General features: G+C 50.0%; 1 protein-coding gene across 2 annotated transcripts in view; it reads right to left on the bottom strand.

The window, feature by feature from the left end:
- The window catches only part of CUX1 (cut like homeobox 1), a 336,617-nt gene extending 335,739 nt beyond the window's left edge, over positions 1–878 (bottom strand). For both annotated transcript variants that reach the window (XM_058285907.2, XM_058285909.2), the window contains exon 1: positions 693–878. In XM_058285907.2, the coding sequence (XP_058141890.1) occupies positions 693–755 (63 nt within the window). In that variant the 5' untranslated portion in view covers positions 756–878. The remainder of the gene's footprint in view (positions 1–692) is intronic.
- Positions 879–24,556: the final 23,678 nt, after the last annotated feature.

Genomic DNA, 24,556 nt, shown 5'->3' with positions numbered 1-24,556 from the left:
GGAGCGCCCGCCGGGCCCGCCGGGGTCGGGGCGCGCGGGTGCCCGCCTGGCCGGAGCCGGGCCGCGCCGCCGCCGGTGGCCGCCGTGACCCTCCCCCGAGCCCGCGGCGCCACAGCGCCACCAGCCCCAGCCCCGCCGCGCCGGCGGCTCCTCCAGGAGCGGCGGGCGCGTCACCCCCCACAGCAACTCCCCGCAAACTTTCCCCGGCCGCGCGGCGGGCCGGGGGGCGCGGGGCGCGCGCGGGCCGGGAGCCCCCGCGGGGCCGCCGCCCCCTCCCGCCGCAGCCCCGCGCCCCGCCGCGCCCGCCGCCGCCGCCCGCGCCCCGCGCGCGCGCGCACCCGCCGGGCCGCCCCCTCCCGGGTCCCGCGGCGGCGGCGGGCGCGGGGCCGGGGGGGCGCCCGGGTGGGGGCAGACCCCGGGGGCAGCGGCGGCGGCGGCGGCGGCTCCCGGCGCCATCTTGGGCTGATCGATGAATTGAACAAAGGGGATCAATTTCCGATCAGGCGAGTGATCGGCGGGGGCCGGGCGGCGCGGGGGAGCGGGCCCCGCCTCGGCCCCCGCCGGCCCCGGCGCCCCCTCCTCCCGCCGCCGCGGGCCCCCGGCGGCCACGCCGCCCCGCGCCCCCCCGGGGAGGCCGCGGCCGCCCGCCGCCCCCTCCCCCGGGCGAGCGGCCGAGCGAGCGGGAGCCTGACCTGCAGCTGCTGTAAATCAAAGCGCTTCCAATATTGGAACATCGATCCCACACTGGCCGCCATCTTGAGACATATTGAGACGGAGTGAGCGGCGGAGCGAGGGGGCTGGAGCTCGGCAGCGCCAGGAGGCAGCGGCGGGCGGCGCCAAAACCCGGCCTGGAGCGGCCGCCGCCGCCGCGGAGCCGCGCCGCCGCCGCCCCACGCGCCGCCGCCGCCGCCGCCGCCGCGAGCCCGGGCCCGAGCCCGAGCCGGGGCCCGAGGGCGCGGCGCCGCCCGCCCGCCCGCCCGCCCGCCGCCCCGCGCGCCCGCCGCCCCCCGCCGCCCCCGCGGCGCCCGGCCCGCGCCCCCCGCCCGCCCCCCGGCCCGCGCTCGCCGCGCCCGTCGGCCCGGCCCCGAGGGGGCGCTGGAGCGCGGCGCCAGGGGGAGCCCCGACCCCCGCGGGAGGCCCGCCCGGCTCACCTGGGCGCAAGGCGGGGGGCGGGGGGGCGCGGGCCGCGCGCAGAAACCCGGCCCCCTCCCCTCCCGCCTCGGGGCCCCTGCCGGGCCGGGGGCCGCGTCGGTGCGGGCGCCGCGGAGCACCGAGGGGGGCGCTCGCCCCACGGCGGGGCGCAGGGCCGCCGCGACCACCTGCCGGAGCCCGCACCCCGCGCGGCCCAGGCCCCGCGCGGGTGCGCGGCGCGCTGGCCGTCGGCGGCTCGGCACCGACCCGTCGGCTTCCCGCCGGGTCCCAGCCACCCAGGAACGGCGTGGCCTGCTCGGGGGAGTGGAGTTGGGGGCGCATCGGCCGTGACCCTCAGGCTTTTGCACACGTTAAGACCTCAGATTCGCGCCACGCTGTCCCCGCACCGGACGCAAGGCAACGGCGGGGGCGCACGGGGCCCGGTGTCCGGCATCCACCCAAGCTGCTCGGGCTTAGGCCGCGACACAAAAAGTCTTGAAGCCCCAGTTATTTGTCCCCCGCGTGGCTTCCGCGGAACAACCCAAGAAACTTGCAGTGGGGCAGACACCTCGGTTTTCACTCCTTTGGATGCAGAAACTGGGGAAGCGTGGGTGCACGTACGGAAACACAAAGCCAGGCCGCAAGTTGGGAATGCTCACATTTTAAGCAAAAAATAATAATCCGCTTTTTTTGCTCTCTTCGTGGAAACCTGGCAAAAACATAGTTTAGGCTCGTCATCTTTAATTGATTATACACACGTGTGAGTGCGTTTCCAGTAGGATACCGTCCTCTGCCGCACTCCATTTAACGTGTAATTAGTTAAAACAAATCTCCAAATTCCTTAATCTTGACAACTATATGTAAATGAATCTGTATGGAATTCAAAATAAAATATGGAAGTGGAAAATTAATTGCTTTTCAAGGGAGTTTGACTGTTTGGCGCAGATCATCGGGCTGAATTTAGCAATTTTGCATGGACTGGAGCTAAATCCCCAGGGTGCAGAGAACCCACGTGTGCCCAGGTCTCCTGCTCCAGACCAAGGGCCTGTGTTTCAAGAAGGGGCCGCCCCTGAGGTCAGGAGGTTGGTTCGTTCTGTGTCCCCATCGCAGCCGTGGCTCGCCCCCGGGGTGGGAAGCGGGTGCGGTGGGAGCGCGAGGGCGTCCGGGGCGCGTCCCGAACCCGGGCCCCAGCCGCTGGTCGCCGCGCGAGGCAGGGCCCTCTGGACCTCGGACCGCCGAGGGCCGCCGAGGGCCGCCTCGGTGTGGGGCGCCCCGGCCCGCGCGCGCGGTGGGAGGGCTGCGGCGCTGCAGCTCCGGCGGCGCCGCCCGGTAGAGGGCAGCGGCGCCCCGACACTAGCGTCCTCCGGTCCCCGCGCACGTGCCCACCGGCGCGCCCGGGCCCCGCGCCTGGCCACGCCCGGTCCTAGAGCCAGACTCCTGGCGGGAAACGGCATTGCCAGCCCCGGAGATTCCTGTCTCGACGAAACGCCACTTTTAACGATTCCAACCCCATCCATTGCTTGGGGGTACGTCTGCCCTCCCCTTCCACTTGTACGGTGGCAGGCAGGCGAGACCTCGGAAGTGCCCTGAAGGTGGCCAGACAAATGAAATGTACAGGGGCTTGCTTTACAAAAAAAAAAAATCCTCCCGTGGGGAAGACTCAAGGAAGGATCAGGGAAATGGTTTGGATTTGGTGCAGATGTTCTCAATCTAATTATCGTGTCAATCCCCTGGGTCTGAACCAAAATAGTGAAATATATATGACCTGTGTAATTCTCCAGAAATACATCTGGTTGGAATTCAGGGTTCTGAGTCCGTGGCAATATTTTAGAAATACATTTGATGAGTATTAAATACCCTTGTTACATTTCTGGTTATACTGACATTATTTACATGCTAACCTGACTTAGCAAAGAAATACATTGAATGGCTGAGAGTGGTAAGCTCTATTTAAAAAAACATTTAGATTTCTTCTATCAAAGTTTTGGGTCATACAGGGCTTTTTGCTCTCTGCAGGAGGGGGGAAATTTGGAACAGCTTCAGCTTCACAAACTGTACTTAGTTGAGCAAAATAATCCTCAAGGACCTAAAAGACTTTGAAAAGTACATTTTTTTCTTTCTTGCATGAGTATAGACATAGAGTAAGAACAAATCATATATATTTCTCAAGGTTTTTTTTTAGCCTTGCAATTGTAGAAGCTCAGGAGAACCCACTGGCATCCAGAGAGAATAGATTTACAAAGCTGTGTACTTTATAAAATATTTAGAAAATGGGAAGGTTTTAGACCTGGATATTCATTAACCTATAAGGCATTAGAATAATAACTATGGCCCACCAAAGTACAGTGAGATAAAGGAACAGTTTAGCAAGGTGACTGACCCTTTACCTATAACTGGTATTACTTAAAATGAAGCACAAGGAAAACAATCCTGGAGCGTCTGGTCATTTTTCAATAGTCAGACTCTCCCTTTAAGGGAAAGAGGCTCACAGACCCCAAGCACAGAACCAGTTTGCTGCTCCAAACTTTCAAAATCAAGTCCAGTAATCAGAAGGAAGGAGTAACCAAAACAATGTTTGCTCTGGGCATCTTTAAATGGAATACAGCTTAGGACCAAAAGCAGCAATGAAATAACTAACAAGTGAAGCAAGATTTCCTAAATTCTTCTAGCCCATTTTCTTTTGCCTTAAAAAAAAAATCAGTGGCCATATTGGTGGGGATGTGATAACACTAATGTAAGTCAGAGAAAATTGTAGAGCACTCTGAGGAGTTCAGCCTTCCCTCCCCTTCAACCATTAGTGGACCTGCCCCCCCACCATCTACATGTAGTTTATTTAATCCATGAAGGTGAAAATAGACAAATTCTCCAAAATGCTATATGGGTTGACTTTTACTAAATTGATCCCCCTTTGGTAGTCCCAAGAAATGAAAATGAATTGTGTTATTTTCTGAAGATTCAAATTTGGTGATCATTCTATACATTGAACCTAATTTCTTAAAATAATAATTTCTCCCCAACTGAAAAATATCTTACACTCTGCCTTACATTACATAGGGCGTTATAAAAATATATATATATGTACTGTATCCCACACACAAGAATCTCTTAAGTTCTGAGATCTTCCTTATTATGGACACATGAAGTTTTCACCTAGAAACTTTGTCTCCAGAAAAAGTTGGGAAGTAATCTAGAGTTTTTACCCATCTTCAAGAAGAATGAAAAAATTTAGAAATCATCTTCCAAGATCATATGCTTAAAAAGAAAAATCAAGAGATTCATTCTAAAACCTAAATAATGTGCTTTTTGAATATATTTACATCCAAACTAGAACTGGTTTTGAATAGTTTACAACAAGAAACATTCCAATTAACCAAAGGCAATATATAATGCTAAATGTCTACATCAAAATTTATTCACAAATGGACATATGTTTAAACCACGGCTACTCTGACATAAGGTTTTAAAAAAAGTTATATTCTTAGCAAGTCATACTGGAAATCTCGATTTTACAGATTCAAAATTATATCTGGTTATTCATTCAAGGTGAATGAATCTGTATATGTTTTAAACTTAGAAACAGTTAGGAGACCAGACAGACGTTTTGAGACACTTTATATTTTAAAAGGCCTTTTCCTTAAATCAAAAGATTATGGATACCAGCGGGAAATTACACTCCCCTCCTTTTGTCTTTGGTCACTGCCTTCCAGAACAATTTGGCATAGTCTACTGGAATAAATAAAAGGAAGATTCCAGATTTTTTTTTTTTAGCTCAAGAAAACCAAACTGCTTTTAATTGTTTTGTTTTTTGAAATAATCCTTTATGTTAATTATTTTAAGTACCCTATTCAGTGTACTGTGTAAATACCCAGCAAATAAAAGTACACATTTGCTACATGTAACTACACGTACGTTTGGCGTATAGAGCCAAACGTATGTGTAGTTATATAATTGTACCAAGAACCTGTCAAACTTGTAAGAACAAACTATAATGATTTCTAAACAGTAGACTCTCCTATCCACCACCTTCCTAACCTCTCTCTGGTAACAGCATCTGTCAGTTTCCAAGACCCCTTCTGGAATCTTCAAAGACTTAAAACTTCTGGCCTCCATTTAATCCTGCCTTCCACTTCTGGGTAGCATATGCTGATGGCACCTGCTTTAGGTATCTTTCTATACCTCTAAGGATTCCTTTCCGTTCTCCTCTACTTGTCTTAAACTTGAAGCTTGGTCTTTTAGATGGGGGCTTACACTTTTAAAGTACATCTGGCTTAGAGGACTCAGCCACTTACTGCCTTAGGCTTGCCAAACCCCAAAAAGGGGACCTGAGGCTTCTCATTCCCACCACCAGCCCCTGACCCCACCTCACCAGCCCCTGACCCCAAACTTTTATCCTAATAAAAATTTTCCTGAAATTTAGTTTGTTAAAGAATATCATCCCTCACTTTTCTCTTTGTACTTCCTCCTGATTTTAAGATAGCCATGTGAATGTCATATTCTATATTCCCTGTGTACTATTGAAATGTCATCCTATATGACTCTCACTGATGTCATTCCTCAATCGTTAGAAATTAATAGTGTACAGTTAGTAGCCTGAAAGGCTTGAAATATGTAAAGCACTATATAAATGTTATTATTCTCTTGCTTAATGCAAAGTTCAGGTTCTGTGTTAAGACCTTATATTAATTCCTTTCTTTTCTCTTGGGAGATATGAGCCATATGCATTCTATTTTTATTGAGCTTTCATTATTAATATTGCTCTTATCATATCAGTTTGCCATCCAATATTTTAAATGCACAGATATGTCCCTGGTGCCAGAACGTATAGGTTTGTTTGTTTTAAATTGTATTCACAATACAAAGCAAAGTATTATTTTGTTTCTCAACAAGATCTTTTATGACACATCTCTGCAGTTGTGCAGGTGGAGTTGAGTGAAGATTTGTTTTCATGAAATGTAATTAGATTTTCTTTTGTCATAAGCACTGTCAGACTGTATAATACTTTTTTCCTGGGTAAGTGTGGTTTGCAAGATTTTGAAAGCTCATTCCAGTTGAAAATAGGCAAGCTAATATTTCTAGCAGTGAGTAGAAAACTTTGTGCTTTCCCTCAAGCTCTGTTCACATTAAGTATTTGATCTAGTGTCAGGTTTTGAGGGCTCGTGTTATAATAGCTATAGAGGTTTAAATAGTTAGCTTTAACCGGGGCAAACTCTCATAGGAATTTGTTTGTTTCTGTGAGACAGAGGTGGGTGGTAGATGGAAGAAGCCAGGAAAGCGGGCCTCTCTACTTTCCCAACTATTTTTTCTTATGAAAATATTCATACACACATACACACTTTTATAACCTGAAAAGCATAAATGTTGAATAAGGGGATAAAATGCAAATATTTTCATCACAGAGTTTCTCCAGTAACAAAACAGACAAACCGAAATACAACAAAATGTAATGACCTAAATGCTGTAGATATGGGAATTATTAAATAAGTGATGAAAGATTATGTAGCCATTAAAAATTATGTTGAGTAAAATATGTCATGACATGGGAAAATGTTTACTATGTAATAAGAGAAGAGCGGTATATAGAATGAGCTCAACTAGAAAGAATAGCCTATTCTATGTACATATGGAATATTGAAAGAAAATAACGGCCAAATGTTTACAGTGAGGGTTTCTGAATAATGCATTTGGGGCAATTTTCATCTTTATCATTTCTGTATTTTATATACTTTCTACAAGAGGATATATTACCTTTATAATGTAGGAAAATAGCAGATATTAGTTAAAGTAGTGAGGATGATACATAAGCCAGATAGGTCATCTTAATAATAATTCAGCTCTAACCTAGAAGAGGTAGCAGTATCCAGCAATTATAATGGGCAATTGAAAAACAAAGGGGTGAAATCACGTCCTAATTTTGCCCGAGTCAGTATTAAACTTTGCCTCAGGCTTCCAGCCTGTAAAATGGGAATAATTAAAACTTTCTTGTAAAATGCTATTGAGCTCTCGCAGTAGAATATCCTGTAAAGGTACAAAGTGTTGTTCTAGTAATGCTGATTGATGGGAATAAAAAATACAAAGGCATCTGCTAGAAACTGAAGTCATTACCGGGAGAAGAGAAAGACACAGCCGCTACAATGCCAAATCCTCTCTGTGCAGGGTCCTTGTGCTCTTCAAAAGGGTTTTGATGGGACAGACGAGGATGTCACCAATGTCAGAAAGTCCCCTGTCCTGGCACCAAACACCCATCTGTTGGGCAGAGCACTGCCAGGCCCTCTAATGAAACGCCGAGGCAGTGGACAAGGCCCCTGTCCTCAGGAGGTATGACCTAGCTGCAAGACATTATATTTTGTGACAAAAACAGTGATTCAGTCTTCAGCACAAGACAAGCAATATCTGGGAAAAGGACGGATGAAATGTAATCCGAGCCGGAGTCAAGACTTGTGCTCATTTGGGACGAGTGAGAGATTTCAGAAACGATGGGCGTCTGGGGCAGGGCAGGATTTAAGGGGTGGACAGTGAGGGGGTAGAGGGTACTTGGGGTCAGGAAAAGCAAAGTGGCACCGACTGAGCCCACACAAGGAGGGGACCCCATCAGCTGGCTGTTCAGCCGGGAGCCCAGGCCGGAGAGGGCAGGCGGGCGTTGTAAAGGGCAGCTCGGCCGGGAGCAGCTGGCCGTACCTCTAGAGGGGCAAGTCGGGGGGGCCGCCACTTTGAGTGACAGGTGCCAGTGCTGCCAGCGTGGTGCCATTCCAATGAGTGATCCATTTCCAACTCCCACGTCAAAAAGGAGCATTGCCTCCTTGGTCCAGGCAGCATTGACACAGCCACGCCCCGGAGCGGTGGTGAGCTGTTGGAGCACTCAGCTCTGGGTGCAAATCCTAGTGAAGAACCGTTTGACCCCGAGCAAGTTATCTAACCTCGCTGAGTCTCCATTTCCACACAGAACTACACATCGCATCGTGAGCGCTGAGGACGAAATAAGGAAATCCACATAAAAGGCCAGCAATGCCACCTGCACACAGTATGCACCCAGTACACGCCAGCTGCTCTTGTTTCAGCTCATCAACGGCACGACACCCACATGGTCCAACTTTGCTTCTCGAAGTTCTAGTGTCATTTCACACATCAGCAGACGGAGGCCCAAGGCACCAAAAAAAGCTGCCCTTTGGGAGAGGTTACTTTTCTCAACCAGGTTCCCAAGTACCTGCTCGGTTTTCTGACCACCTTTCAATGACATGGGGAAAAAGTAAAATAAAATAAAAAGAAATAAAGAACTGACATGCTCTCCGCTGTCCACTTTCTGAAGCAATCGATGCCTTTCTTTATTCCTCCAACAATATTTTTTGAGGGCCTACTGTGCGCCGGTCTAGAATCTGAGGGAGCTCCCCACCCCTTCTCCATCGGAGGGCTGAACACCCTAGGAAGGAACCCCAGAGGGAGAGAGGGTCCCTGTCCTCACCCTGTCACCCCGCAGTGTGTCCTTGGTGGTTATTAAATGCTCTCCCTTCCCTGTGCAGTCTTCACCACAGAGCTTGGAACCCTCAGTTTCTTTGTTTGGGCCACGCAACCACTAGCAACCAGACTGAAATGCATCTTGGGTGCGTCTGACATCTACAAGGGCTATTCTGACATTGAGCTTCAAGGCCTGTGTACCCTGGACCTGTGCGTTTTTTTGAAAATGAAAATTTTTTATTGTCTTTTTTTTTGAAGATACGTAGATCACACAAAATGTTACCTTAAAAAATAGAAGAGGTTCCCATATACCCCCACTCCTCCCACATCAACAACCTCTTTCATCATTGTGGCACATTCATTGCCTTTGGTGAATACATCTTGGAGCACTGCTGCACCACATGGATTATAGTTTACATTGTAGTTTACACTCTCCTCCAGCCCCGGACCTTTTATTTCAGAAATCAGGGTTGAGGCTACAACCACCCGTGGAGGAGGAACGTTTCCTGCTTTCCGAATGTGAATCAAAATAAAGTGAACCCGAAAATACAAACTGCTCCCAGTTTGGGGGTGGGGTGGGGGGCAGGGGAGCAGGCAGGTAGGGGAGAAGGTGCACCTGTATATAAAGCCTTGTGAAATGTTCCTGCCCGGGAGAGAACTTAATCTGGCTGGGAAGACCCTGGAAGAGTGCAATTGGTTAGATCCTGTGAGTTATTGAATGTGCACGAGAGAATGATTTTGGACGAGATCAAAGTCCCACAAGGCCCACGGGTCACTCGCTGGTCGGTGCAGCTCTTGAAGCAGCCAGGGTCCCAGGTCCCTGTCCCTGTTTGACTCAGCCACCTGCCTCCTATGGAATGCCTTCCTGCTTGGGGATGTCTGAGGTCAGACCTCCCTCCCCAGCCCAATAAAATGCATTTATGGAGATCCTCGGAAGGGGGGGTGTGACTAGAGCCACGCAGGAGAGCCCTGTTGTCTCCTGATCTCCTGAGGGTGGAAAGGCCAGGTTCAAAGTTCCTTGCCTGGGAGTCACTTTCACCTGTACAGCCACCTCCCAATCACAACGTCTCCTGACCCCTGCCACCTGTCCAGTGCTTTGTGCAAGCGCTTCTATCCTCACTGCGGTCTGGTAAGTACGAATCCTGACCCCTCTCTGACAAATAAAGAAACTGAGGCTCTAGTGTGACTCGCTTGCTGGCACACCACAGCCGGGGCTTTCTCCACTGTAATACTCCACCACCCAGCGAACTTGGGCTGCCCCTGGTCAGGACCTACCTGGGGCCTCTGAGCGGAGCGCCCCTTTCACCCCGTCAGGCGGCCCCGGGTACTGCGGCCCAGGAGGGCGTCCTCGCCTTACCTTGGAGCAGCGGGCGGGCCGGCAGCCCGTCCCCGGGGAGCGCTCGTCTGCAGACATCTCTCCACGGCGGTGGAGGCTCCAGACACCGTGGTCGGGGGCACCTATAAGAAAGATTGATTACCCGACCTCGGTCTTGAGCGAGACATGATTGCAATCGAGAGACCGCGGGGAGAGCGCGAAGGCCCCCTCAAGTACCGGAAGAGGACTGTTTGGCAATCTAAGTAGTTGGGAAAGGGTGTGTGTTCCTAGCCGTCCTGGAGAATCTACATGCTAATTGCCGAGGCTCTCACTCCTTCAGGGGAGGCTGGTTTAATGGACTGTCTGGGGAAGTATCTGAATAACGATCCCATTCCTAGCCCCGCCGGGAGGGAGGGGTCCCACGTCTGCTTTTAGAGTCAAAGCCTGTGCCGTTGGGTCAAGCCATCGCCAGCTTCCCAGGCTGCCGGGTGGTAACCCAGGAACTCAGCCGCCCCCTGCTTACATGGAATCCCGAGTGGTGAGTGGGAGGTGGCATTGGTTTACCCCCGCTCCAGGTCACCCGGTCGCATTTTATTACCAACTGAGCCAGACCAGGTGGTGGGGGCTCGGTTTTGTTTTCTTTTGACCCTGGTCTGAGTTTTTGGTGTTGAGCTCCTTGCCACCCATTCCCACGTTTGAAGGCTTTTTTTTTTTTTTCCTCCTTCAAAAACTGACTCCCTTAAGGAAAAAATAAAACAGAAATGACCCTTGGGACCCCCTCGTGGTCCCCTACAGCCCGATCCATTTAAGACATGGTCTCTTCGCCCAAATCCTGCCCCGTTTCTCCCAGGGCCCCCTCGTGCCCTCCGCCGACACCTGCTCCCGGGTCTCCTAGCTTCTCGCGGTTCCCTTCCCGGCAGGATTTGTTCTTTAGCACTTCAAAGCGGGGGCTTGTTTGCACCTCTGGTTTCAAACAATAGATCGAATTTCCTGCCGCTGCCTCCCTCGCCTCCGCGGGAACAATCGCCACCACTTTTCGGTGGCAGAAAAGAGCTAGCCCCCTCAGCAGGAACGCGCCGAACCCTCACCCACTCTGTGCCCACGTGGGAGCGCGTCCCGGGGCGGAGAGGCCACAGGCGTTGGCATCCGACCAGACAGACAGACCCTGCCGTCTGCCGTCTTGAGCTGAGTGGCTTTGAGCTAGTTACATAACCTCTCTGAGTCTTTGTTTCCATCCCTGTCGTAGCCGAATCATAACTAGCCCATCATCCTTAGGGCTGCGTGCAAATGTAATCAGAGGATGTAGCCAACTCCTGGCATGGTTTGGCTGAAGAGCAGCCCTTGGAGCCAGGCTCCTGGAGTTCAAACCCTGGCCCCATCGCCTGGTTCCTCCGGCTAAAAAGGCTGAGACTCGGTACCTGCACTTCCCACCTGTACACGGAACCATTGTCCCACCTTTCTGGCAGGATCCTTGTTAAGATGAAATGAATTAGCACCCAGGAAAAGCCTGGGGGCACGGCCTGGGCAGAGGGAGCCCTCCACGAGGGTTTTGCTGGCCTCTTCGTCCTCCCTGCTCCTTATTCCAGAAGGAATCTTTGACCCTGCTCTTTCAGGAATCAGGTTTTCACCTCTCTTCTCTCGCTTTCCATGATTGTCATGGTATTTTGTTCACCGGCCCCCAGCCATGCCACGGTAATGTGCGGAGCCCACATGTGTACATACTTTCTTGTTCCTGGAATATCGTTTTTGCTTAACTTCAGGATGATGAGCATACCTGAGGGATGTGCCGATAGCTCTAGTTTTAGGACGGTGAAACTATTCTGTGTGATACTGTTGTGGTGGACACAGGACATGATGCATTTATCAAAACCCACAGAGCTTCTCTTAATGTAAACTGTGGGCTTTAGTGAATAACAGTGTGTCAGTGCTGGTTCATTCATTGTGACAAATTTACTACACTATTATAAAATGTTAATAATAGGGGGGAGGGAGCAGAAGAGGCTCAAGCAGTTGGGCACTTGCCTCCCACATGGGAGCACATAGGTGAAGGAGCCATCTGGGGGTTGGGAATAAAAAATAAAAAAATTTTTAAAAAGGCAATATGGGAGGCAGATGTGGTTCGACTGATAGAGCATCTGCCTACCATATGGGAGGTCCAGGGTTCGAACCCAGGGCCTCCTGGCCTGTGTGGTGAGCTGGCCCACGTGCAGTGCTGCCGTACAAGGAGTGCCATGCCATGCAGGGGTGACCCCGCATAGGGGTGCCCGACACTCAAGGAGTGCACCCCGCAAGGAGAGCTGCCCCATGCAGAAAGTGCAGCCCACCCAGGGAGTGGCACCACACACACGGAGAGCTGACGCAGCAAGATGATGCTACAGAAAGAGGCACAGATCCCCAGTGCCGCCTGACGAGAATGCAAGCGGACACAGAGGGACACACAGCCAATGGACACGAGAGAGCAGACAATGGTGGGGGAGGAAGAGGGAAGGGAGAGAAATAATATAAAAATAAATCTTAAAAAAAAAAGGCATTTGGATAGATGAGTTACTTTCTAAAAAAAAATAAAGTCATTACTTATAATGGGGGGAGGGGGATGCTGGGTAGAATATATGTACTGTCTGCTCTTTTTTTCTCTGTAAATCTAAAACTGTTCTTAAAAAATAGTAAAAAACAAAAACGAAACAAAAGGTAAGGCAGATGCTCCTGCTTGCCCCCACCCAGCCCTCCTAATAAACCCACAAATGAAAAAGAGCAGCCAGGAAATGACATCATGCCTTCATGGATGAAGCTGAAATCAACAAGCGCCATCCTACCTTCCGGCGATATGCTACTGGTCCATACTTTGTCAGGGAAGGTGGCGAATTCGGAGGTATTCTGAGGTCACACTTACTTGCCTCTGACCTGGCCAGGGGTCTCCAGATCAATCTCGAAGAGTTTTAGAGGAATCAAAACTGCTGCCCTGACACCCTGGCTCCTGCTCTCCAGCTCTCAGAGTGGAGGGACCATCTGTCGCACTTCCAAGTCCTCCTCTCCTCGCACACGCGACCTTTAGGGCCCCGGGTCTGCTATAACCCAGGAAACGACCTTGCCTTTCCCAGGGTCTGGGCACCCCTGGCCTGCTGGTCCTGGCTCGCTAGACAGGGCACGGTGGTCTTCACTGAAGACCAAAGGCTCTGAGGCCCAGACTAAATCAAAGAAGCAACGGGTGCCACCAAGTAAAACCAGCTTTTTCACTCAACTCAAATCCCACTGAGCAATCGAGGTCTCATTGTTCGGTATCCTCAGGCCTCGAATGCAATAACCATCACGTAAAGAGAAACCACAAAGGGACAGCAGAAACTTCATAAACATATTTTAAACATAGACCAAAACTTCCCCAGCACATCCTGTCTGGTCGTCTAGTCCCCAGCGAGACTCTGGCCCCGTATGATCGAATTTCCATGGCATGCTCCCATGAATAAGACAATCCATTTAAATACACTCATGCAATGTGTCATGGAAGAAACTGTTATCGGGCATTGCAGTTGCTAATGAGCCAAAAAAAAGCTAAGCCATAAGTGTATCAATGTGAATAGCTATGTGGGGAATTACATTATGTAATTATTACAAGTTGTCTTAGCAGCATGGTTTAGTGGGGAAATGAAATAAAGTGTTCATATCTGGCCCTGCTGCTTCCTGGCTGTATAAGCAACTCCAGCCTCTCTTTTCTCATCTGTAAAGTGGGGGGAATAATACTTACCTTGCCGGCTTGTTGTAAAGAGTATTTAAGATGTCAAGTGTCTGATAAGGTACCTAGCACAGGTGGAGAATGGTATCCTTCCTTAAAACATGGTGATAGATTGATATGAATTATGTTTCTTTAAAGGTGGCCTCAGCCTAAGAAGATATAGTGGGTGCAAAATAAACAAAATGAGGCAGCACTGACATTTCTATTTTGCTTTGTGTTTCCAGATTTTCTGATGTAAATTATTTACAGAGTTTAAAAAATGAGTTAGCAGCAGGTCTTTGAGGGACAGAAAAAAATTCATTCTAAGATGAGGGATAGTCTTTCATAATGAGGGACTGCTGAGTGGAAGAAAAATTTAGAATTTAGACAAGCATCTTTTACATAGTTATTCATCTGGTTGGATAGGATTTTTAATAATTAAGTGGTATCACTGCAATATAAGTGATATTTTATTAAGCTGAAATGAGATGTACATTTAGGAACTTAATTTGAAACATTGCCTACTTTGTTATTCTATTTTTCATAATTGCATATGTTTGGGAAGTATGTTTTCCTTTCTGCATCCCATTATCTGCCTACATACTTAGCCTTTTGCTTTATTTATAGAGTGTTATTTCTGATGTTTTAAGGAAATTGATATGAATGCTCTAAGTGACAAACTCGAAAGCTAGCTTCAAAAGTTTCTGACTAATCGCTAATGAAATATCCATAATAGATGAGGAAGAAAGCACAAATTGCAATGGAATGTAACTTCGTTTTACAAATGTCTTGTGTTTGTTTGACAGCTTTTGAAATTTTCTTTGTCATTTTGAAAATCAATACAAAATGCAGCTAAACACCAGACTTAGCTGCTCAGCCCGAGACAAAATAAAAGATTGAAAGCTCCTGAATCACCAGCTGTCGATTGCTGCAGATCAGATTGCTTTAATGCAATCATTTTTTTTCTCCCTCCCAACATTACTCAGCCTCCAGGATCTCTCGTTAAGGCCCAGATGCACACACATTATGACTGCAAATTCATAGCACAAAGGGACGGGACAACCGGCAGTTATCGGTTTAGTTGATTCAGTAGACAAGCCAGGGGGAGGAAGCACCACCATTGCACCCCAGCCCTCCTGAGTGGAGACTCAGTTGTGTACCCTGGCTACCTGGGAAGCGCAGATGAACCAGCTATTTCCTATCTTTCCTACTTTTCTTTTGGGCTGAGAGTCTTCCTTCTTCCACACCTTTGTCTTCCCAGCCGTAGCCCCCGGCTAGGCGTGATGTTACCACAGCGAGTTAGCTCCTGGACTGAAAGCTCCTTGAGGGCAGGCACTGTAGCTTGTCTCCCTTGGGATTCCTCCTTCCCCATTTGCACGGTTGAGGCTTATTCTCGTGCACCCCCATGCCCGGGTCCACTCTGCGCCCCTCCTCCTCTACCCTGCCCTTGGGAGACTGCGGGGCTGGGCTCTCTTGCACGCCAGCGTCCCACGGTGTTCAGCCGATGGGAGGTCCCTGCTGGAGATTGGAGCGTGGGAGAGCGGAGAGGCTGGGGCAGGCGTCCCCACCCCCTCCTCGCTCGGCCTCTGCTGTTCTGGCCACAGCTGCATCCTCCCCAAAGCATGGGGCCAACCGGGGGGTCCCTCCACCGGGCATCCCCTCCCTTAGGCGATCCCTCCGCTGTGCCTCCACTTATCTCAGGTGATAGCGCCTCCTGCTCTTGATCACACCAGGGTGCCTCAACATCTCTAGTTGGCTCTCTTAATTTTGCCCACCTCTGGACCTTCATAAATTCTCCTTATTCATCTACGTTTGACTTTGTTTGCTGCTAGGCCTCTGACCGACATTGCCAGGATTTAACGCTGTCTACATATATGAGTGAAAATGAGTAAAGAAAACACGCATGCAACTCAGCAAAGTGGAATTCAGTTAGGGTTTGGTTCCTGTTCCCCCTTCTCGTAGTGCTTTTTTGTTTTTAAAGATTTCTTTTTCTCGCCTTCCCCCCGTTGTCTGCTCTCTGTGTCCATTCGCTGTGTGTTCCTCGGCATCCACTTGCGTTCTCAGGCGGCACTGGGAAACTGTGTCTCTTTTCATTATGTCATCTTGCTGCGTCTGCTCTCCGTGTGTACGGCACCACTCCTGGGCCGGCTGAGCTTTTTTCATGCGGGGCGGCTCTCCTTGTGGGGCGCACTCTTTGCATATGGGGCTCCCCTACATGGGGGACACCCCTGCGTGGCACAGCACTCCTTGTGCACATCGGCACTGCACGTGGGCCAGCTCACCACACAGGCCAGGAGGCCCTGGGTTTGAACCCTGGACCCTCCATATGGTAGATGGACGCTCTATCAGTTGAGCCACTTCCACTTCCCTTGTTGTGCTTTTGAAGCATCCCTACTTGGGTATCTTTCATGCTAATCAGGGAAGGAGGGGGCAGGGCCAGGCTGCCTTCCTCCTCCTCTCTCTCTGCTCCCCAGGGCCTGGTTCTCTCCATAATAACATGCGAATGAATGAGAGCATTAACGTTGATCTTAGTCAACAGCTGCACCCCTGGGGGCCCAGGCCACGGTCCTTGGCAGTGCTGGTCTGAAGGCATTTAGCTCCGAGCATAGAGTGAGCAGCCAGGAGCAGTGTGCTCCAAGGATGGGTGCGTTTGACCCCGTCTCCTGCAGCCCAGGCTGTGCCAGGCACAGCTAGCACCTACCTCTGCAAATGGCTCACGGAGCACCCTGGGGAGTCTCACAGCAGAGGCCCTGCCCCCCTGGGGAGACTTGTGGCTTCTGGGCCGCGGCGGTGATCGGACAAGTCACTTTGGCAAAGTGGTTCACATCGGCCCGGGCTGGGGAACTGTGACATGGCAAAGGAAGGCCAGTAGGCAGCTGGGTGGTCTGTGGAGTGCCCGTGTGAGGAGGGGCGTAGTCACACTTCACCGTGAAGGGTGGATCTGAAGACAAGTGTGAGAGTGGCCAGTTCACAGGAGGAACTCGGTCAAGGCTGACTTCTTGGAAGAGGGAGCCATGCATCTTACTTGAACCTTGGACGTCAAGTTCACCTGGGTATGGTTGCTGCCCAAAGTCAAGAGCGGGGAAATGAAAGCCTCCCAGGCTTCAGCACGTGGCAGGACTGGCTTTGACTCCTGGATCTGCCACTGCTGGGCCACCTCGGGCAACTTGCTTGTGCTCACTGCGTGTCCATTTGCTCATAATTCCGTCGACCCTCAGCTCTGCTGGACTGTTCATGGATTCCAGGATTTTGGACCCAACCCAGGAAGTCCATGGCATATGCTGTTTGCGGCTTCATGGGAGGCCAGGAGCTAAATGCACGAGAACTTTGCCAGAATTGCCTAACTTCTGGGACAGCCACGTTATGGGGTTCCCCTCATTGCTATATACCCGTTTTGTACTACAGCATACTTTGGGACTTTGTGATTTGAGGGAAGAACTGCTTAAAACCTGTGGTAGGGAATAAACTAAATCATCAAAAGTGCCTGGTGGGGAAGTGGATGTGGCTCAAGCTGTTGGCTCCCATCTGCCATATAGGAGGTCCAGGGTTCAATTCCTGGGGCTTCCTGGTGAAGGCGAGCTGGCCCGCACGGCAAGCTGGCTCCAGCGGAGAGCTGGTCCACGCGGAATGCTGGCCCACGCAGGAGTGCTGGCCTGCGCAGAGAGCTGGTGCATCAAGATGGCACAACAAAAAGAGACACGGAGAAGAGACAGTAGGAGACGCAGCAGACCAGGGAACTGAGGTGGCCCAAGGGATGGAGCGCCTCTCTGCTACTCTGAAAGTTCCCAGGATTGGTTCCCGGTGCCACCTGAAGAGAAGACAAGCACACACATAGGAACACACAGCGAGCGGACACAGAGAGGAGACAGCGAACGCAAAACAACGAGGGGTGGGGAGAAATAAATTTAAAAAACAAACAAAAGCATAATGGTTCTTTAAAAAAAAAAAAGAAGAAACGTCATCATTCTTTAAAATAAAACAAGTGCCTGGGTGCCTGGTGTGGTGTCTGACATGGGAGAGATGCTCAGATGTTTGGGAGTTAGGGGTTGGGGCTGGTTCTCAGCCTGCCCACGGTGCGCCGAGGCCACCTCAAATTCCCTGGCCCAGGGGAATTAAAAGCAGCCCGTGCCTTGCAGAAGGCAGCAGCCCCGGGAGGGCACCGGGAGCTTGGCGTCTCTTCCAGGCCGGGCTGGGCTGCCCGCGCCAGGATTCCCAACGTGGGGCTGGAAAAGAGCGGGGGCTGAGGGTGACGCAGAAAGCAAGTCCTGCTCTGGGTTCCGGGGTCACGGAGGGTGGTGATGTGATGGAAGTGGACCTCCAGCGACCGGGCCCTGGCCAAGCTTTCTGAAAGAGGACGTTCAGGAAGTATGGCCCGCACCCCTCTGCTTTGCATTTCCTTTCAGTCCCTCGGTCCCAGCTTCTGTACTGTCAGCTCCACAGGCTGTAGGGACCGGATTAGCCACTGGACGCTGAGCAGGACACCTGGGCAAGCCTCCTGGAGGGCTTACCTGGCCGGCCTCTCTCCTGCTAACCGTTCATGCTCTCCCCATTTTCCCAGGGTCAGTCTCCTTAGCCCCCACCCACTGCCTCAGCCCCTGTCCTGCCTCTCCGAGTTCTTGTGCCAATGCTGCCGCCACACGAGACTCCTCTTGCTCTCTGAACGCGCCCTAAGCTTCAGCCTGGCCCGGCCGGTCTTTTGACAGCAACGTCCATTCCGAAAGATCAGGGTCCATCTCTTCTGATTGGTTACTTGTTAGAGTTGTCCAGCACCTCTGCTGCCTGAACATAGCAGGCACCTGACTTGTCACTGGCTCCTTCTTTGCTCGGAGCCTACAGCCCCGCGCAGGGGCAGGCAAATCCTCCTGCCCCGGGATGCGAGGCAGCTCAGCCAGTGGTCCTCTGGGGAGCTGCCCTGATCTCCAGGCCAGGCCCATTCTTGGACTCCAAGGCCTGTCCCGCAGATTCCAGCACAGAATCAAATATTACCTGCAATCTTGGTCACACCATATTGCAGCTGTTTTTCAGTTTTTGCCTCTGGACAGAGCTCTTTGAGGTTAGAGCTTTGTCTTATTTCCCTTTGCACTCCCATTACATACAGGCCCGGCCCAGAGTAGGCATTTAATAAACGTTTGATGACTGAAGGTTTCAGGTGCACTCCTCAGCTAAGAGTCAAAGGTCTAAGGTCATGAGGTCTCAGGTGAACTCGCTGTACTCTTTATTTTCAGGGTCTCTCTGAAAACACAAGAGATGGGAAAACCACCTCACACCTACAAGAATGGCTTTTTTTTTTTTTAATGGAAAATTTAACAAGTGCTGAAGAGGATATGGGCAAATAATATCCCAAGTACATTGTTGGTGGGAATGTACTAGGTGCATTTAATGGAGAAGCTGCTGAGGACAACAGTCTGGTGTCTCCTCCTGAGGTTAAACATAGAGCTACCGTACAACCTGATCATCCCACTTCTAGGTATATATACTCCCAAAGAATTGAAAGCAGGGCCTCAAACAGAATCGACAATCTAAATGTCCATCAACAGATGAATGGACAAACAAAATATGATCTATCCATACAGCAGAATATTATTCAGCCATGGAAAGGAGCGGTTATGATCCATGCTACAACATGTTTGAGCCTTGAAAACATTAGACTGAGTGAAAGAAACCAGACACGAAAGGACAAATATTGTAGGATTCTGCTTATATGAGGCATCTAGAGTATGCAAATTCATACAGACAGGAAGTAGGATATAGGTGACCAGGGATGTGAGGAAGGGGGAATGGGGAGTTAATGCAAGTTGGGGCAGGGTCTCAGTTTGGGATGTTTTGGTAATGGATGGTGGTGAGAGTAATAGAACATTGCGAATGTGATTAATCTCACTGAATTGTATGCTTGGGAGGGAGTGAGATGGGAAATTTTATATTGCATATATGTTGCTACAATTTAAAAAGAGAGAGAGAGAGGCTAAAGAGACCATGACAGTTAGCTGTAATACGTGATACTGGACTGGATCTAAAAATGGAGGAGAAAATGACAAAAGGACATTGCTGGGGGGACGTGGGTGTGGCTCAAGCAATTGAGCTCCTGCCTACCACGTGGGAGGTCCCGGGTTCAGTTCCTGGTGCTTCCTGGAGAAGATGAGCAAGGCAGCATGTTGGTGTGATGGGCAGACTCAGTGAGCTGATGAAACAAGATGATACAACAAAGGGACACAAAGAGGAGAGACAATGAGAGCCACAAGAAACCAGGGAGTTGAGGTGGTTAAAGTGATTGTACCTCTCTGCCCCAAGGAAGGTCTCAGTTTCAGTTCCTGGTGCCTCCTAAAGAAAAGCCTAGCAGACACAGAGAACACAGCAAATGGGCACAGAGAGCAGCGAGCGCAAACCTTGGAGGGGTGGCGAATAAATAAATAAAATAAATCTTTTTTAAAAAAAGAACATTGTTGGGGTGGTTGAAGAAATTGGAATATGGACTGAAAGCTTTATACCATTGCTAAATTTCTTGAACTTGAGGAATGCAAACCTTAATGTGTTTACAAAAGTGAACGCCCTTGTTCTTGGGAAATATACATGGAAGTATTAAGTGTTTAAGGAACACGATGTGTTTGGCCTACTTTCAAATGTTTAGAAAATAGATGATAGATAGATAGATGATAGCTAAAGAAAGAATAATGTAAAAATATGGCCAAATGTTAAAAGTTGGTACTCTGGGTATTCAGCTAGAGGGTTTATTGGAGTTTTCTGTTTTAGTTTTGAGTTGTTTTTGCAACTGTCCTGTAGGTTTGATATTATTTCAAAATAAAAAGTTAAAAAAAAAGAAGACTGGGGGAGCAGGCTCCTCACAAAGTTGAATATAGAATTATCATATGATAACTCCTGGGTGTATAACCGAAAGAAAATAAAGACTCAAACAGATGCTCGTACACCAATGTTCATAGAAGCAGTATGCACAATAGTCAAAAAGTAGAAGCAACCCAAGCGCCCATCAACAGATGAATGGATAAACAACATGTGGTCTAGCCATACAATGGAATATTATTTGGCCATAAAAAGGAATGAAGTACTGATACGTGCTACAACATGGGGAAGGCTTGAAAACATTTGCTAAGTGAAAAAGTCAGACATAAAAGTACAAATATTGTATGATTCTTATACGGAAGATCCAAAATTTAAAAATTCAGGAAGTAGGTCAGAGGTTCCCGGGGTGGTAGGGAGGGGCGGGGGGGGATGGGGAGTTCTTACTTCATGGGGACAGAGTTTCCCTTGGCATGATGGAAAGTTCTGATGACGTGAATGTGGTTCACACCACTGGCTCGTATCCCTGAAAGTGGTTAAAATGGGAAATGTCATGTTGTATGTATCTTACCATGATCATTTTAAAACATGGTTAAAATATCGCATTAAAATTTTAAAAAACAGGAAAGGGTTGGGAGCACAACCCCAGGCGGCTCTCACTGCTCTCCAGGGAAGCAGACCGGAGCCTGGTTTCCACGATTTCCCGAGCGCTCTCCGGAACATCTGGCACCGGTGTGAAAAGAGCCGCGAGAGGCCCGGAGCCAGCATCAGCCGTCAGCGAGCTCTGAACCTGATAAAATCCTGACAGTCCCACAAGCCAAGCCGGACGGGGGCATGAAATCATCAGATGCCTGAGATACTTGAATCGACTTGTTCACAGCTTTCCGCAGTCATGTTTTTTCATAATTCATGATTCACATGAGATTTTTAACAACAAAAACATTCAGATTAAATTTTTATATGAGATGTTTTCATTCCTTATACCAGCGTTATCAACCATTTTGATCATAAAAAAACACACACACACACACAAAACCTATCTGCCCACCTCCATAATTATTGAAGGATTTTTTTTTCTCTTTCCTTATTTTTCTACTTAACTTGATTTGGAGATAGGATCCCTGGGTATCAGGAAGTGGCATTAAATCGTGACTTCTTGGGTGACCCGAGGCAATCTGATGATTCAATTTTGCTCGCATCTGAGGGACAGAACATCACATATTATTAAAAAAAAAAAAATTTCTGCAACAATACCTTAAAGTCAGTTTCCCCTCTTTTCAGCTGAAAGAATAGTCAAAGGAATGGCTCATCTCTTTTTACTTCACATCAACTTTTGAGTGCTTCTACACATAACAAATAAGGGACATAGCAGAATTTGCTGAGAATCACCCTCTTTGAATAAAGAGTGATTTCGCCGATTCCCCAATAAGAAGCAAGGAAGCTCGTTACTGTGCTCATTGTTGCCATTTTAAAGCTCTCCATTGATCTCTGTTACTCTGCTGTCAGAGTTGCTGCTGCTTCAAGGGTGAGCCTCGTGCCAAAAATGCCTTCAAACGGCAGAAGAGGAGGGGGCGGAAAGGTTTCAAATCGAGAAGCAGTCAATTTTATGGTATGTGAATTTTATCTCAATTTTTCAAAAATAGTGAAAGAAAAACCAATGGGGAACCGAGAGAGAATTCAAGGATTAATTCCTCCTTGTACCAGAAATGTCCTGTAACGTAGCTCTCTTGAAGAACATCCTCATTACACTCATCTCGAAACACCAGTTTGCTCTTTCTGGCTGTATCTGTGCTCTGAGGCCGTCGCCAGATGGAGAGGGCCTTGCCTCAACTTTGGGAAGAGCAGTGGGATGGAGAAGTGGGAGCACTGCCCGGACCCTCCCTCCAGGGCTGAGGCACTCGGTGTCCCGCTGCTGGGAAAGCCGGAGGCTGACGGCGCTCAGCTGAGTCCCTTCCCAAGGGTGGCCCTTCCCCGAGACACGGCCACCGTGCTCAAGGTCGCGCCGGTCCCTGGAGACGGCTCTCCTCCCTTGGCTGGTCAATGTGGGTCACGGTTGGGAGTTGGGGTACGAAGGCCTGGCTCCCAGGTAACTCCGATGGGTCACCCCGGTTCCAGAGCATTCCACGGGATGGGCTAAGGCCTCAGCTGTGACGGCATCCCAGCTCAACAACCCCTGCCCCATCCTGTCTCCCTCGGGTCCCTACAATCAATCCTGAAGGCCTTCCCAATAAGCTTCCTGCCCAGGAATCTCTGCTTGAGAGGCGGCGTCCTGGGGCACCCACCTAATACGAGCGGGTGTCGGCAGGGGACACGCTGAGAGGCTGCTGAGGGAGCCAGGGTGCTTGTCGAGGGCGGGGTTTTTTCTTTCTTTCAACAGCTCTATTGAGATGTAATTCACATGCCTTACCAGTCACCCTTTTAAATGGTACAATTCAGTGGATTTTAGTGTATTCATGGAGTTGTGCAACCATCACCTCAATTAACTTTACAACAGTTTCATCATCCCAGAAGGAACCCCCACACCCACTGGCAATTACTCCCCATTCCCTTTTCAGGCAAACACGAATCTGCTTTCTGTATCTACAGATTTGCCAACTCTGGACGTTTCACAGAAAAGGACTCCTGTACTCTGTGCTCCTATGTGACTGGCTTTCCTCACTTAGCATTCTCTTTTCAGGGTTCACTCGTGTTGGAACAGGTGTCAGAACTTCATTCCTCTTTATTGCCAATTAATATTTCATCATACGGCCGGACCACATTTTCTTTCTCCACTAGGAATCGGTGGACATTTCGGTTGTTGTGCATTTTGGCTCTTGTGAATAACGCTGCTGGGAACATTTGTGTCCACGTTTTTGCGTGGACATAACGCTTTCAATTCTCGTGCGTAGGGGATTGCTGGGTCATCTGATAACTATATGTTTAATCTTCTTTTGTTGTTGTTAAAGATGTATTTTGTTACTTATCTCTCTCCCCTTCCCTCCCCTCCTCCTCCGGTTGTCCGCTCTCTGTGTCCATTCGCTGTGTGTTCTTCTGTGTCTGCGTGCATTTTTGTCAGCGGCACTGGGAATCTGTGTCTCTTTTTGTTGCGTCATCTTGCTGCATCAGTTCTCCATGTGTGCAGTGCCACTCGTGGGCATGCTATGCTTTTTTCGCACTGGGCGGCTCTCCTTATGGGGTGCACTCCTTGCGCGTGGGGCTCCCCTATGTGGAGACACCCCTGCGTGGCACGGCACTCCTTGCACGCATCAGCACTGCACGTGGGCCAGCTCCACACGGGTCAGGAGGCCCTGGATTTGAACCCTGGACCCTCCACATGGTAGGCGGATGCTCTATCTGTTGAGCCAAATCTGCTTCCCTGTTTAACCTTTTGAGGAACCGTCACACTGTTCTCCACCTCGGCTGCTGCGTCATTCTGCATTCCCATTGGCCACGTAACGCTTGTGCTTCTTGCGTGGGCCTTCCCTGTGGGGTCTTTCCAGGAAGTGCATTCCTCAGCCCTGTCCTGTTTCCTGCCATCCTTTCCTCATCTTTAAGGTCCACCCGAAATCTTCCTCTCCCCGGAAGCTCTCCCCGACTCTCCTGGGCCACAGAGCTCTCCTACCACCCACCCCCCATGGACCCATGGCTGTGTCGTCAGGCTACACCTGAGGGCACTGGGATGAAAGACCCTCGGCCTGGCCCACCTCTGCACCCCCAGCGCCTGGCAAGAATTGGGCAATCTTGGGAAAACGTTGGCTGCACCCACTGTGGAGGAGCTTGGTGCAGACCAGGGAAGGGGAGGGAGTGTCAGGCCACAACGGACAGCTGGGTAGAGACCAGGTCTGGTTCACAAATTCTCCTGTGGCAACAATAACGTTTCTGTAACTTGCTCTCTTTGGTTCTCCTTGACCTTGGAAAGGACCTTTCTACGGTGTTTGCAACCCGGGCGACCGCCCCAGCCCCAGAAAGAGGCCTTTGGGGGCTGAGCTTTTTCAAATGCAACTTGACTCCCAAGGTGACCTGAGGTAGGAGCCTCAGAAGCAGCGGTTCCCCTTTGTTAGTGACAAAACAAAACCCTTTTTCTAAGAGGAGGAAAGTAGGACACGCTGGGACCAACTCCCCACTGAGGGAGCTTCTCTCCCGGGCTGTGGCCGCCTTCCTGCGCCCATGCACATGGAGCCCCC

The sequence above is a fragment of the Dasypus novemcinctus genome, chromosome 23, assembly GCF_030445035.2.
Source record: "Dasypus novemcinctus isolate mDasNov1 chromosome 23, mDasNov1.1.hap2, whole genome shotgun sequence".
NCBI lineage: Eukaryota > Metazoa > Chordata > Mammalia > Cingulata > Dasypodidae > Dasypus > Dasypus novemcinctus.
The sequence above is the reverse complement of the archived record's forward strand: the minus strand, read 5'-3'. Positions and strand labels throughout refer to the sequence as shown.